Here is a 16,773-nt window from a genome sequence, read left to right as displayed (position 1 = left end):
TTTGAATGAAAAGACTTACAATATTCAAAAGACAATATTACCAAAATTTTTAATTCTCTAAAACTTAGTTTATAAATATAATGCAATTCAAATTAGAATACTTGTTGGCATTAGAGGTGAATGAAATCATCTTAAAGTTTATGTGGAAGAATAACTTCCTTTGAATATGTGGGAAAGATGTAATGAGTAGAGAGAGAAAAACTTTTACTAGGTAATTCTTGGAGCCTGTGGATTAGAGGTAAATAAAATTATATTAAAGTTAAAATGAAAGACTAACTGTCTGCAAATATGTATTTAAAAAGTAAGAATGGTGGAGACAGAAAGGGCTTAGCACCTGAAAGAATATGCTAATAAGTCATATTCAAATCAATGTAATATTAATGGTGCATCAAATAAATTAGTGGAACAGAAGACAGAATATAGTAATAGTTGCTAGTACAGACAGTTCCTGACTTATGGTTCAATATGATTTTTTGACTTTATGATGGGTTTGTCAGGATGTAACCCCATCATAAGTTGAGAGGCTCCTTACCAATTACGACGGGGTTCTGGTTTCTATTGAATGCGTATTGCTTTAATGCCACAGTAAAGTCAAAAATTTGTAAGTTGAATCATGGTTAAGGTGGGATCGTCTGCTGTGTTGCCAGCATTAAATGCATTTTTTTACTTACAATATTTTCAAGTTAGGATGGGTTTATTGGTACATAACCCCTCTGTAAGTAAAGGAGCATCTGTATATATTAAAATTTTAACATACAACAGATAGTAGTTCTATATAGTGAGAAAAGGATAAATTATTTAATACATAATACTGATACAATTGGAAAAGAGTAAATCTGGACCACTATATCTTGCACCATATTAAAGATAAACTCTAGAGGGGAGGGGGAGCAAGAAGGCCAAAGAGAAGCCTCCAGCAATCACCCGCCCTGCAGGAACAACAAAATTGAACAGCTATCCACACACAAAAGGCACCTTCATAAGAAACAAAATCAGATCAGCAATCATAATACTTGGTTTTAACATCCTATTGAGAAAAGAAGCACTGAAGAGGGTAGGAAAGACAGTCTTGAATTTCCAGTGCTACCCCTCCCCCCATCCTTTGGCAGCAGACCAGTAGCACAGAGAGAGAATCTGTGTCTTTTGGGGAGGAAGAGTGCAGTGACTGTGGGACTTTTCATCGTAACTCAGTGCTGCTCTGTCACAGCAGAAAGCAACCAGGGGCAGAATTCAGACAGTGTTCACAGAGGGAGCATTTGGACCAGCCCTAGCCAGAGGCAAATTGTCCATCCCAGTGGCAGGTACCTGAGTTCCAGCAGGCTCCACCACTACTGGCTAAAGGGCTCTGAGGTCCTAAGTAAACTGGAAAGGCAGTCTGGGACACAGGAACTGCAATTCCTGGGCAAGTCCTGGTGCTGTGCTGGACTTGCAGCCAGTGAACTTGGGGTTCATGTGACCTAGTGACCTGAGGCATCCAAGGGAGTGCTTGCATCACCCCTCCCCAAACCCCAGGCAATGCAGCTCACAGCTCTGGAAGAGACTCCTTTACTCTGCTTGAGGAGAGGAGAGAGGAGAGTAAACAGGACTTTGTCTTGCAACTTTGATACTAGCTCAGCCACAGTAGAATAGGGCACAAGGCAGAATCCCAAGACCCCCTTTTCAGGCTCTAGCTCCTGGACAACATTTCTAAACACACCCTGGGCCAGAAGGTAACAGTGCCTTGAAGGGAAGGAACCATTTCTGACAGAATTTATCACCTGCTGACTAAGAACTGAATAGTCAGCCATGGTAGCAATACAGTGGTAACCATACAGTTCTTGACACAGGCCTTGGGTGAGACTCAGAACTATGTTAGTTTCAGGTGTGATGCAGCACATTTCCAGCATTGGTGGCTATGGGAAGAGACCATTCCTGCTTGAGGAAAAGAGAGGGAAGAGAAGAGAAAGGGGACCTTATTTTTTAGCTAGAGTACCAGCTTGGCCGCAGTGGTGTAGAGCACCAAGCAAGCTTCTGAGGTCCCTGATTCTAGGCCTTAGCTCCTGAACAGAATTTCTGGACCCTTTCTGTGCCAGAGAAGAGCCCATGGCCCTGAAGGGAGAGATTGAGGACTGGCAGCATTCACCACAAGCTGAATGAAGAGCCCTTGGGCCTTGAGTGAACAGTGGTGGTAGTTAGGCAGTACTTGTTGTGGCCGGGGCAGTGGTGGCCGTGGGGAGACATTCCTCTTCTTGAGGAAAGGAGAAGGAAGAGTGGAAAGGACTTAGTCTTGTGGCTTGGATGTCAGCTCAGCTATAGTAGGATAGAACACCAGGTAGATTCCTAAGCTTCCTGACTCCAGGCCCTGGCTCCTGTATAGCATCCCCAGACCTGCCCAGGGCCAGAGGGAACTCACTGCCCTAAAGGGAAGAGCATAAACCTGACTGAATTAGCCATCTGCTGATTATAGAGCCCTGGGGTCTTCAGTGAACATCATCAGTAGCCAGGCAGTGGTCACTGTAGGCCTTGAGCGAGACCCAAATGAAGTGCTATGCTGGCTTTAGGTCTGACCCAGCACAGTTCCAGTGGTGGTGGCCACAGGGGTACTCGAATCACCCCCTCCCCAGCTCCAGGAAGCTTTAGCACAGACAGAAACACTCTGTTTGGGGAAAGGTAAGGAAAGAGAACAAGAGTCTCTGTCAGGCAATCCCGGGAATTATTGGATCTTACCCAAGACCACCAAAGTGGTATATCTACAAGTCTGCAAGAGCCACAGTATTACTGGGCAGATGGTGCCCTCTAAAGCAGGTATGGCTGCAATGACCAAAGATTTAGATCATAACACCCAAGTCTCTTCAAATACCTAGAAAGTCTTCCTAAGAAATATGGATACAAACAAGGCCACACTGTGAAGGCTACAATAAATACCTAACTCCAATACCCAGACACCAACAAATGTCAAGATCATCCAGGAAAACATGACCTCATCAAATGAACTAAGTAAAGCACCAGGGATCAATCCTAGAAAGACAGAGATATGTGACCTTTCAGACAGATAATTCAAAATAGCTGTTTTGAGGCAGCTCAATAAAATCCAAGATAACAGAGAATGAATTCAGGATTCTATCAGATAAAATTTAACAAAGATACTGAAATAACTAAAGAGAATCAAGTAGAAATTCTTTAGTTAAAAATGCATTTGACATACTAAAGAATTCATCAGAGTCTACTAAAAGCAGAATTGATCAAGCAGAAGAAAGAATGGGTTATAAGATATTATTTGCAAGCTTCGTGGTAAACCTCAAACCAAAAAACATACAACAGATACACAAAAAATAAAAAGCAAGAAGTTAACATACCACCTGAGGAAATCACCTTCACCAAAAGGAAGAGATAAAGGAAGGAAGGAAGAGAGAGAAGACCAGAAAACAAATAAAGTGGCAGGAGTAAGTCCTTACTTATCAATAATAACATTGAATGTAAACAGACTAAACCCTCAATTGAAAGACAGAATAACTAAATGAATTAAAAAATAAGACCCTATGATTTGTTGTCTACAAGAAACACACTTCACCTATAAAGACACAATAAACTGAAAGTAAAGGGATGGAAAAAAATTCCATGCAAATGGACACAAACAAAAAAAACCCCACAAAATATTATATTTATACCATACAAAATAGATTTCAAAACAAAAACTATAAAAAGAGACAAAGAAGTCATTGCATAATGATAAAGGGGTTGATTCAGCACAATGATGTAGTAATTGTAAATATGTATGCACCCAAGACTGGAGTACCCACATATATAAAGCAAATATTACAAGAGCTAAAAAGGGAGATAGACTCTAGTACAATAATAGCTGGAGACTTCAACACCCCGCTTTCAGCATTGCACAGGTCTCCCAGATAGAAACAACAAAGAAACATCAGAGTTAATCTGAAGTGTAGAACAAATGGACCTAATAGAATTTTAACAAACATTTCATCCAATGGCTACAGAACACACATTCTTCTCAGCACATGAATCATTTTCAAGGATAGACCATGTAAGGCCTCAAAAAAAGTCTTAAAACCTTCAAAACAATTGAAATAATATCAAGTATCTTCTCTGACCAAAATGGAATAAAACTAGATAGGAACAAGAGGTATTTTAGAAACCATACAAACGTGAAAAATTAAACAATATGTTCCTGAATAGCCAGTGGGTCAATGAAGAAATAAGGAAGTAAATTTTAAAATTTCTTGAAACAAATTAAAATGTAAACACAACATAGCAAAACCTATGGGATCCAGCAAAAGCAGTACAAGAAGAAAGTCTATAGCAATAAGCACTTACATCAAAAAAGTAGAAAGCTTCAAATTAACATAACAATGCATCTTAAAGCAAGAGAAAACCAAGTCCAAAATTAGAAGAAAAGAAATAAAGATCAGAGCAAAAATAAATGAAATTGAGACTGAAGAAAACAATACAAAAGATCAACAAAATGAAAAGTTGGTCTCCTGAAAAGATAAAATTAACAAACCTTTAACCCAACTAATAAAGAAAAAAAAAGAGAAGACCCAGATAAATACAATCAGACATGAAAAAGGAGACATTACAACTGATACTGCAGAAATTCAAAGGATCATTAGAGGCTACTATGAGCAACTATATGCCAATAAATTTGAAAACCTAGAAGAAATGAATAAATTCCTAGATATATACAATCTACCAAGACTGACCAATGAAGAAATCCAAAACCTGAACAGGCCAATAATAAAAGGGAAGCAAGGATGGTCCAACATATGCAAATCAGTGTGATACATTATATTAACAGAATGAAGGACAAAAATCATAGGATCGTTTCAGTTGATTCTGAAAAAACGTTTGATATAATTCAACATGCCATCGTGATAAGAACCCTGAAAAAACTGGGTATAGAAGGAACATATCTCAACATAATAAAAGCCATATATAAGAGGTCCACATTTAGTATCATACTGAGCAGGGAAAAATTAAAAGCCTTTCCTCTAAGTCTGGAACACAACAAGGATGCCCACTTTCACCACCATTATTCAACACAGTGCTGAAAATCCTAGCTAGAGCAATCAGACAAGATAAGGAAATAAAAGGCATCCAAACTGGAAAGGAAGAAGTCAAATTATCCTTGTTTGCAGATGATATAATCTTATATTTAGAAAAACCTAAAGACTCCATAAAAACTATTAGAACTGATAAACTAATTCAGTACAGTTGCAGGATACAGAATCAACATACAAAAATCAGCAGCATTTCTATATGACAACAGTGAACAATCTGAAAAAGAAATCAAGAAAATCATCCTATTTACAATAGCTACAAATAAAATAAAATATCTAGGAATAAACCTAACCAAAGAAGTAAAAGTTCTCCAAAATGAAAACATTGATGAAAGAAATTGAAAAGGAAACAAAAAAATGGAAAGATATTCCAAGTTCATAGATTGGAAAAATCAATATTATTAAAATGCCCATACTACCCAAAGCAATCTACAGATACAATGCAATCACTGTCAAAATACCAATGTCATTCTTCACAGAAATAACAAAAATAATCCTAAAATTTAGATGGAATCACAAAAGACCCAGAATAGTCAAAGCTATACTGAACAAAAATAACAAAACTGGAGAAATCACATTACCTGACTTCAAATTATACTACAGAGCTATAGTAAACAAAACAACTGGGTACTGACATAAAAACAGACACAGAGACCAATGGAACAGAACAGAAAACATAGAAACAATGTCATGCATCTACAGTGAACTAATTTTTGACAAAAGTGCCAAGAACATAGGTTGGGGGAGGACAGTCTCTTCAGTAAATGCTCCTGGTAAAACAGGATATCCATATGCAGATGAATAAAACTAGATCCCTATCTCTCACCATATACAAGAATCAAATCACAGTGGATTAAATATTTAAATCTAAGACCTCAAACTATGAAACTACTAAAAGAAAACATTAGGGAAACCCTCCAGGACATTGGACTAGGCAAAAGTTTCTTGAGTAATACCCCACAAGCACAGGCAGCCAAAGCAAAAATGGACAAATGGGATCACATCAAGTTAAAAACATTCTGCAGGGATCACATCAAGTTAAAAACCTCCTGCACAGCAAAGGAAACCATCAACAAAGTCAAGAGACAACCCACAAAATGGGAGAAAATATTTGCAAACTATCCATCTGACAAGGGATTAATAACCAGAATACACAAGCAGCTCAAACAACTCTATAGGAAAAAATTTAATAACCTGATTTAAACAAATGGGCAAAAGATCTAAATAGACATTTCTCAAAAGCAGACAAACAAATGGCAAACAGGTATATGGAAAGGTGTTCAACATCACTGATCATCAGAGAAATGCAAATCAAAACTATACTGAGATATAATCTCACCTCAGTTAAAATGGTTTTTATCCAAATGACAGAAAATAGAAATTCTGGCAAAGTTATAGAGAAAAGCGAACCCTTGAACACTGTTGGTGGTAATATAAATTTGTATAATCAATATGGAGAACACTTTGGAGGTTCCTCAAAAAACTAGACATAGAACTACCATATGGTCCAGGAATCTCACTGGTAGTTACAATACTGAAAGAAAGGAAATCAGTATATTGAAGAGATATCTACACTCCCATGTTTATTGCAGCACTATTCACAATAGCCAAGATTTGGAAGTAACCCAAATGTCCATCAACAAATGAACACATAAAGAAAATGGGGTAAATATACACAATGGAATACTATTCAGCCATAAAAAGAATGAGATACAATCATTTGCAACAACACAGATGAAACTGGAGGTCATTATGTTAAATGAAATAAGCCAGCCAGAGAAAGACAAATTTTGCATATTTATTTGTAGAAACTACAAAAAATTAAAACAGTTGAACTTCTGGCAATAGAGAATAGAATGGTGGTTACCAGAGTGTGGGAAGGGTGATGGGGCAGGGTTGAGGGGATGGAAAGTGGGGATGGTTAATGGGTACAAATATATGGTTAGACAGGATGAATAAAAGTTAGTATTTGATAACACAACAGGGTAACCACAGTCAACAATAATATTGTACATTTAAAAATAACTAAAAGAGTATAAATTAATTGTATGTAAAACAAAGAAAGGACAAATGCTTGAGGCAGGACACCTCATTTACCGTGACATAATTATTATACATTGTATGCCTGTACCAAAATATCTCATGTATCCTATAAATATATACCCCTACTATGTACCCACAAAAATTAAAAACAAAAAATTTCAAACAGCTGACTAAATTTTTTAAATAAAATCAAAATAAATTCTATATGTATTAATGACTCACTTGGGAAACAAAACCCAGGATACTGTATGTACTATCTAGGAATGGGACTACTTTAATAAGACTACCCAGAAACAATAAAAGATAATTATTGATTATACCAAAACAAAAAACTTCGATATGGTAAAATTTACCATAAAAAGTCAATAGATAAATTATGCATTTGAAAAAAATCGAATGTAGAATATAATATTTATACTGTATAAAATTTGCTATAAAATTATCAAGAAAAATTCCAATAATGCAATAGAAAATTTCCAGAATCTATGAATAGGTAGTTCTCAGGAAAGAAAATAAAAATATATGATTATTTTAAATTTTATCTGATTTTAAAATTTTTATCTGTTGCATACTGCTATAAAGTTAATATGATGACTTGTTATCTTCTCTTTCAACACTAGCTTCTCTCCAGATTTCTGTAGTCTGTGGTATGCTCCCATCATTAATGACTCCCAAACGCAGGAGGTTCAGAGCCCTTTCTGACTTCCTTCTCTTCTGTGTTTACTCAGACAGATGTTCATCTCCCTGGTCTTAGGTAGTCACCTCAACCCTGATTCTATCTCACCCTTCCCACTGGGCCACGGAGAAGCCTAAATAGACACAGTGGGACAAGCATGAGCATTGAAGTCCAACCGGTTTTGCTTTTACTCTCTGCCATTTACTAGGAACGTAGTACCAGTCATGATACTTTGTGGGCCTTGGTTCTCTCCTCTGTAAGATAGGATAATTATACCAGCTTTTCATGGTCGTTATGAGAACAGATAGAAATAATTCACATAAAGTGTCTAGCACACTTAGGACTTAAAAAAATGTGAGTTCCCTTCCCTACTTCAGCTTCTTATGGTTAGTTTTGGGATTGGGATACTGGCAAAGATATTTTCAAAATGGCTATTTGACTCCAGTGTCTTGATGTTTGAAACACCTCTATTCATTACTAACAGATTAATTTGTCTAAAATTCTGCTTTTGTGATATCATTCTTCTGATTACCTATTTTATTGATCCCTTACTATCTTCAGGGAAAATTACAAACTCTTTACATTTACTGTCAAGACACTCATTCCTCTGAGGTGGAGACAAACTTTAAAACCTTGCCCAAGATGCTTCAAACACTTTAAATTTTTTCATTTGGAAAAATGAAAGACTGCCTGCAATTCTGGATTCACCTTTACAAGGAAACATAGAAGAGCACAGATATACCAAAGTAAATTTCGCCTTATTTTTCTGAAATCTTACGTTGCAGTTGAAATGTCTTTTATATATTCACTTAAGTCTTACCACACTAAATGGCAAAACTGGAAATGATGACAGCAAGTATTGACCACAGACACAGTTATCACCATAGTGATACTAATAATTAGGCATATTTGCAACTCAAAATAATTAAAACAAGATTTTGTTGTAATTATAAGTAAAAATGTAAACATTTATTCATGTACTTATATAACTAGTCACCAAAAACAGCAAAAGACTTTTCTTTACCTAGTACTTCTTTTTGCAAATCATAGCATCTGGTTTGCAAGTTTACTTCCTGTTGTCTAGATGTCCGAATCTGCTGAGATCTCAATATGGCTGCATCTGACAACAATTTCAGATTTTTCATTTCCTTTTCAAGGCATACTTTATTTCTCTGGGACACTGTCAAACTTTTATTCAGTATGTCTATTTCTGTAAGAAGAATTCAAAGTTTACAAATAGCCAATAATTGAATCATAAAACATTTCTCTAAAGATTGATTAGTTTCTTTTAGAAAATTAATAGTTGAAAGGCAAGATGACATTTCTGAGATTATAATGACATCTAACTAAAAAGTTAAATTTAAATTCAGTAGTCAGTCTGAAAACGATAAAAAAAAGTTTTATTGCTACATGATGCATGAAATCTTTTAACAGTATTTTTTTTAGCTTTTAAATTGTATTAAGTGGTAATACAGCCTGCTTTTTAAATACTTACATAAATGAATAATATAAGATCTGTGTAATGTTATAGGTTTTATTGAAATGATCTTTTTTTTAGGCAACATGATTCAGAAAAGTAAATTTAAATGTTCTAGCATGAGCTGGTTGGGTGGCATTTCTAAGGGGTTAACTAGAATACATTCTCTACAAATTATGAAGAAAGATTTTAGGAGTAGAGTGGACAGAAGGATGTAGTGTCTAAAACTAATAAATTTAGGGGAAGAAAGCATTAGTTAATAATATCTTAATGATTTTAATAGTACTGTATCCCCCCCAATAAGACCAGAATTCATAATAATCATGTCATTATTCTATTTAGATTGTTTAATAAAAATCTTTATAGCTCTACTTAGATTTAAATATGCTAATTTTATACAATTTCATGAGAAATGCATGGAGCATATTATCCTTGAATAATTAATAAGCTCCCTGTTCATCAGTCTTTTCTGCACTATTGCCTTAAACTATCATTAAAACACATGAACACACACTCAACAAAGATAAAATAAATGCTATGAAATTTGTACAATCACAATTAATTGAACTGATGAGCATGTGATTTAGATGAAAATTTGGACAGTCTGCTTTTTCAGACATTTCACCTGGAATTCCCTTCTTTGGTTAGCCCATCCAGGACTTTGTGATAGGTTCAACATGTGACGAGATGTCAAAAGTGGTTGGTTTCGTTTATTGCTCTTGGTGCCACCACAGCAGAACAGCAATCATGTGGGCCAGTGAAGACCACAAGTAGAGATACATAGGACAGACATGCAGTAGAGGTAATTTGGCCAGCAAATGGTTATAGGAGAAGTAAAGCAGAGAGCTAGAACAGAGCACAGGAAAAAGAGCATGTTTTAAGGGATCGTGATGAGGAGGATCACGAAGGTAGTACAAGGAGAGAAAAGCAAAATGGGGTAGAAAGCATGTCTGGGAGAAAAAGTGGCATTTGTGTTAGACCTGGGAATAAGCACAAGGGGTCTGGCACTTTCTCTATGTTTAGTTTCTGCTCAAAATGGAAAACCTAGAGAAATAAATTGCAGGAACCAAATAAGTGGGATTCTAATATAGTCCAATGATTATTTTATGTGGGATTTTTTTCCCTCAAAATAGCTATATGCTGCTAAAAACTTATGACTATGCACCAATTTGTGTGAGGAAAACTACTAACACACAGTACATAAAATTTTTAAAAGAATGGAGTTAAAGAAAATAAGGAGGTTACAGTTTCCCTACGTACCTAAAAAGTCTTTCTGGGTATTTTTGTAGCCAAAAAGGTGGCTTCTTAAGGCTGAATAAACTATAACATACCAAAACGATATCTATGTTTAAGTCAAAATGACACTGCACAGCACCACACACGTGGTGTCACCTATTTATCATATGCCAAAATGACACTGCTCAGGTTAGCAGGCTCTGTTAGCATACACTATACTCTAAAATAACTACTCATGTCAATGTGACTTTCTATCTAACATTTAAAGAATAAAAATCTGCAATACAAATTTATTTGTAAAATATATTCTAAGACATGGAAAAGTACATCAAGATTTCAAAACTAACAGAAGCTATAACATCCCTAACATGGAGTTAGGAAAAAGTAAACTCAATGGAGATGAATTAACTTACCTTTTGCAAAATAAACACTCCTTTGCCTATGGCAATCCTGGTGTCAAAGATTCAATTCTACCCTTGCCATTAAACAATTCCATACTTGTAAGACATGTGTCCCGATTTGGGGTTCAGAAATTAAGATCCCCACAAGGTCAACCTATACTGGTCATTGTATCCACCTTGAACCTTTCCTGTCTCAGCACCATCCCATGAAGAAGGTCCTCCTATCCTCATATATTCAGCTATCATGGCTCAAATGTTACCTCTGTGCAGAAATCTTTTTGGACCTGATCTGGATGTGATCTTCATCTTCCTGGAACTCACAGCAATTTACATCATTTGTATTGCACTGATCACATGCATACATGTGACCTACTATTGGACTATAAGTTATTTCAGGCCATAGATAGTATCTTATTCATTTCTATTTCCCCCATAATTTCTACCATGATGTCTTAGGATTAACAAGAGCCCAATAAATGCCTAATAAATTAGTAAAGGCATTGCTGAGCAAAGCTTCTAAATCATTTTTAATATACCACTAGTTGAAGATCCTGAATATGTGTTTATCTCAGCCTTCATTTCAGAGGCAGGCATTTTGAGCTCCACATTTTTAAATGTCAGAGTAGGATAGGCAGTTAAAACACATATCCAAAAGAAACATTTTTAATTGAATAAAATAATTGATCAATTCTATCCCTAATTTCATAAATTTTGTGAAAAATGTGGACTACATTTCTAAGCCTAATTCTAGATTTGAATTTTAAAAGTTCAACAACTATTCAGTCAACAGTTGTGTTGGGAGTGGAATTCACCTGATAAGTATTTTTCCTTGGTAAAGATATTTTTCCCAAAATTTTATTAAAATAAGTATGCTCTTGTTTAAAAAAATTTCATCTATAAAAACTTCATTTTAAAAAATATCAATTACATAAAGTGATATTCATTTGCTAGAATAGGAAATATTTTACTCATACCTGCTACTCAATGTTCAGCATACATTATCAGCAAGAAAATATTAAGCAATTTCCTTTTCTAGGAATGCTGTTTCTGTTTTGGACTTTGATTTTAAAGCCTAACTTAATTTTAACATGCAAATCTTTTAAAGTAACTGAATAATATTGTGCAATATATATGGGGTTTACTACATTTATTAATTTGCTAGGGCTGCTGAAAGAAAGTACCACAGATTGAGTGCTTAAACAACAGAAACTTATTTTCTCACAGCTCCAGAGACTAGAAATCTGAGATCAAGGTGTCAACAGGATTGGTTCCTTCTCCGACAGTGAAGGAAGGATCTGTTCCAGGTCTCTCTCCTTGGCTTGCAGGTGGCTCCCTTTTCCCTGTGTATTCACATGGTGTCCGTAGGTGTCTGTGTACAGATTTCTTCTTCTTATGACACCAGTCAGATTGGATTAGGGGCTACCCTGATGACTTCTTTAAAAATCTTATCTCCAAATATAGTTACTGTAGGAGGTACTGGAGATTAGGACATTTAAACATTTCAGTATATGAATTTGGGGAGGGGGACACAATTCAGCCCATCACACTATATTTTAGAATATTTGTTATTTAAAATGTTTGTACTATTATCAAAATTTATAGCCAATACATGCTTTTAGCTTTTAGAATAAGTGTTATCACATAATTCACTAGCTAACGCAAGTACAATTATTACTGTTAAGCTTATGCAATCAATTTCTTTACCTTGATAAGTTTTTTTGTTTTGTTATTAGTCCTGTGAGCTTAGGCAAATGAACTCAAACTTATGTTAGGTCATTATATCATTAGGAAACCTCTATAACCTTATTATCAAGGCATTCTGATATTACAAATACAGTGTCATTTTTAATTCACAAAACTTCACAGTTTTATTACAATAATAGGGAAAAAGATGCAGTGACCAGATTTACTAAATAAATTTAAAAAACTACACAATTTTTTTAAACTAAAAATGGCTGGGTGCGGTGGCTCACGCCTGTAATCCCAGCACTTTGGGAGGCCAAGACAGGTGGATCACCTAAGGTCAGGAGTTCAAGACCAGCCTCGTCAACATGGCAAAACCCTGTCTCTACTAAAAATACAAAAATTAGCCGAGGGTGGTGGCATGCGCCTGTAGTCCCAGCTACTTTGGAGGCTGAGGCAGGAGAATAGCTTGAATCTGGGAGGCAGAGGTTGCAGTGAGTAATCATGCCACTGCACTCCAGCCTGGGCAACAGAGCAAGACTCCATCTCAAAAAACAAAAAACAAACAAAAAAACCTAAAAACTTTTTATTTTGAAATAAGTATAAATTTACAGAAAGTTGCAAAGAAATGTGTAGGGAGTTCCTATTCAAACTTAACACCACCTCACTTCTCCCCTTGTTGACATTTTGTGTAACTGTAGCACACTATCAAAACTAGAAAATTGCATTGGTAAAATCCACAGAACTTACTCCGATTTTACCAATTGTATACACACTCATGTGTGTGTGTGTGTGTTACAGTTCCATGCAATTCTATCATAAATGTAGCTTCATTACATATCAACACAATCAAAATACAAAATTGCTCTATTACCACAAAGCTGATCCCTGCTATCACTTTATAGCCAAACCTACCACTATCCCCATCATCCCTAATCCCTGGCTACCACTAATCTGTTCTCTACACTTATAATTTTGTTATTTCAAGAATGCTATATAAACAAAATCATATCTTATGTAAACTTTTGAGACTGGCTATTTTCACTCAGCATAATTTAGTTGAGGTTCATTCAAGTGGTTACATATATTAATAATTTGTTCCCTTCTGTTGCTGAATAGTATTACATGATATGGACATAGGACATTTGTCTTTCATCCATTGAAGGACATTTGGGTTGTTTCCAATTTGGGGCTATTATGACTACAGCCGCTATGAACACTTACATACAAGTATTTTTGAGAACACAGGTTTTCATTTATCTGGGATAAATGCTCAAGAGTGCAAATGTTGCGTCATGTGGTAAGTGCATCTTCAGTTTCAGAGGAAAATGCAAAATTATTTTCTAGAATGGCTGAACCATTTTATATTCCTACCAGCAGTGCTGAGTAAACTGGTTTCTCTGATCCATGTCAAGACTTAATATGGTCAGTCTTTTCAATTTTAGACATTCTAATAAATGTGTAGTTGTATTTAATTGTGGTTTTGCATTTTGCTCATGGCTAATGATGTTGAACATTTTTTTCATGTACTTATTTGCCATCTATATATCATCTTCGGTTAAATTTCTACTGATATCTTTTGCCTATTTTCTAACTGGATATTTTTAATATAGAATTTGGGAGTTATTTATATATTCTACATATAAATCCTTTGTTGGATATGTGATTTGCAAGTATTTTCTCCCAGTCTGTACTGTAGCTTTTTATCCTTTTTAACAGGTCTTTCACAGAGCAGAAGTTGTTGTTGTTGTTGTTGTTGTTGTTCTTGCTGTTCTTGTTTTTTTTAGGACAGGGTCTTGCAATGTTGTCCACACTGGAGTGCAGTGGCTGCTCGCAGGTATGATCATAGAACACAGCAGCCTCAAACTCCTGGGATTAAGCAGTCCTCCCACCTCAGCGTCCTGAGTAGCTGGGACTACAGGCATGTGCTACTACACTCTGCAAAAGTTCTTAAATTTTACTGAGATCCAAGTTATCAATTTTCCCTTTTAGGTACCATGATTTTAGTTCAAGTTTAAGAACTCTTTGCCTAATCCTAGGCCCCAAAGATTTTTTTCCCTAAAAGTTTCATATTTTCTATTTAAGTCTGTGGTTAATCCACTGAGTTAGTTTTTGTAAAAGTGTGCACTTTAGGACAAGGCACTTTCTCTTTTTCTTTACCTAAGGATATTCAATTGTTCCAGCATCATTTGTTGAAAAGGCTATTCTTCCTCCACTGAATTTCCTGTGTGTCCTTATCAAAAATCAGTTGAGTATATTTTTCTGGTCTAATTATGTAGATTTTTTAAAAACTACATGTGAAAACCCTTTTTGTTACTTTATTTAGGAGAAAAGCTATAAACCCATTACAATGAACCATTCTGCAACAGAAATGAGAAACGAATACGATAGAAAAAACATAGACTTTAGAATAAACAAGAATAGTTATAGCTAACATATCTTGCTTCCTTATTCTGCTAGGCATACGGGGTGTGTGTGTGTGTGTGTGTGTGTGTGTGTGTGTGTGTGTTCTCATTGTATAGATGAGGACACTGAAGCCCCAGTTTTTTGTTAAGTGGCAGAGTCAGGATATAAACTTTGGCTGACTCTAGAGACCTGCTCTTAGAATGCCTATATATCTTTATGTATTAAGAATTGAAGCCAGCAACACAGAGGCCAGCGTGGCTGAGTGCAGACATATTGGTTTGTGTGGCCCTTCTCCAGACCTGGTGGTCAGTCTGTAAAAGGGCAACACTATCAAGGATCCTATGTTACTCTCCAGATTTTTCCTGATTTCTGCCAAGAGTTCTAACATTCCTGACTCTGAATAGTGTTTGTTTAATAAATTTAAGTAAAAGATGAATTAAATAATAAAGACAACTAGAAATACACATTAACAGGTTAGGATTAAGAGTGACTGTAAAGTGTTCCTCAGCTATAATTCACATCGTCCTCATCATTTTTGTGAATATCAAATAAATTATAACATTTACAAATTTTATGTTAAAATGTTCATTTCACTATTTATCCGTACTAGTCATATCCAATAGAAATATGTATAATGCAAACCACACATGTAATTTTAAATTTCCAGTAGCCATATTAAAAATATCAGAAGAAACACACAAAATTAATTTTAATAGTGTATTTTATTTCATTCCACATATCCAAAATGTTATTTCAACAAAAGGCTATATCCACATTTCTAGTGCTCAATAGCCCCATGTGGTTGGTGGCTAACCTATGGGAAAGCGAAGGTCTGCATGCTTCTTAGGCTCCCGGTCATCTTTTCATGTAAGTGGGATAGTTCCTCAACTTTTACTAGAATTATCCTTTAAAAACATTACATTCAATTTATTTTTTCTATACTTAAATTTAAGATATAGATTATTTGCTTAAAATTCTATGCTACAAAATTGGCATGTTTATATAGCTATTAGGATTGCTGTTAAATTTAAAATATGTTCAAATTGATCAAAGAAACTGTAAAAAGGAAAGCATCAGCACCTTTCAAGTTTTACACATATTTGCACATGTTTGTACATCCATGCCCTGGAAATTTGATTGCTGTGATAGCACTAAGAAGAAAGTTTTTTAAAAGGCAAAAAAAAGCTCTTATAATAATATAGCTTCAGTTTGACACACCCCATCTGTTGTGTTCACCAAGCTCTTGCTTGGGAATTGAATATACTGTCCTCATGTGTGCATTTCCACCTTTGAGCTTCTGTCATCACCACTGTGTAACTTCTAAACAAGGTCCTTGAGCTTCTGAGGCAAAAGTGATATACTATAATGGTAAATATAAAAGTCAAGGGTTGAAAACTAACTCCTATTTCTTCATGTTTGATAAAATATAAAATGTAACACTTGCAAATGAAAAGCAAAATGGGCATATACTTTGATTCTGCAATTCCACTTCTAGGAATTAACTATGTTAAAGAAAAAAAACAGGATAAAATCCTAAAGATGCATGTATAAAGATGTTCAGTGATGCCTTATTTACAATAGCCAGACTATGATCAACCTACATGTTCATGAATAGAAAATTAGTTAAATAAGATACATATCTATAATAAAATACTGTCAACATAGTTAATTGGCATGACTATATTTTCATGATATATTTTAAGTGTATATGTATGTATATATATATATATGCACAGAAAGAAAGTTTAGAAAGCTCTATGTCAAAATGTTAACAGCAGTTATCTCTGTGTCATG

The 16,773-nt window shown here is 35.2% G+C and overlaps 1 protein-coding gene across 6 annotated transcripts in view; it reads right to left on the bottom strand.

The window, feature by feature from the left end:
• Positions 1-16,773, bottom strand: part of LEKR1 (leucine, glutamate and lysine rich 1) — a 215,846-nt gene that overhangs the window by 90,922 nt on the left and 108,151 nt on the right. For all 6 annotated transcript variants that reach the window (XR_010155848.1, XM_054681212.2, XM_526361.7 and 3 more), the window contains one exon: positions 8,801-8,986. Coding sequence is in view for 5 of the 6 variants with exons in the window: in XM_054681212.2 (XP_054537187.1) it covers positions 8,801-8,986 (186 nt within the window). In the remaining variant the exon portion in view is untranslated. The remainder of the gene's footprint in view (positions 1-8,800; positions 8,987-16,773) is intronic.

Source organism: Pan troglodytes, chromosome 2, assembly GCF_028858775.2.
Source record: "Pan troglodytes isolate AG18354 chromosome 2, NHGRI_mPanTro3-v2.0_pri, whole genome shotgun sequence".
NCBI classification, from domain to species: domain Eukaryota; kingdom Metazoa; phylum Chordata; class Mammalia; order Primates; family Hominidae; genus Pan; species Pan troglodytes.
This window is presented reverse-complemented; position numbering and strand designations above follow the sequence as displayed.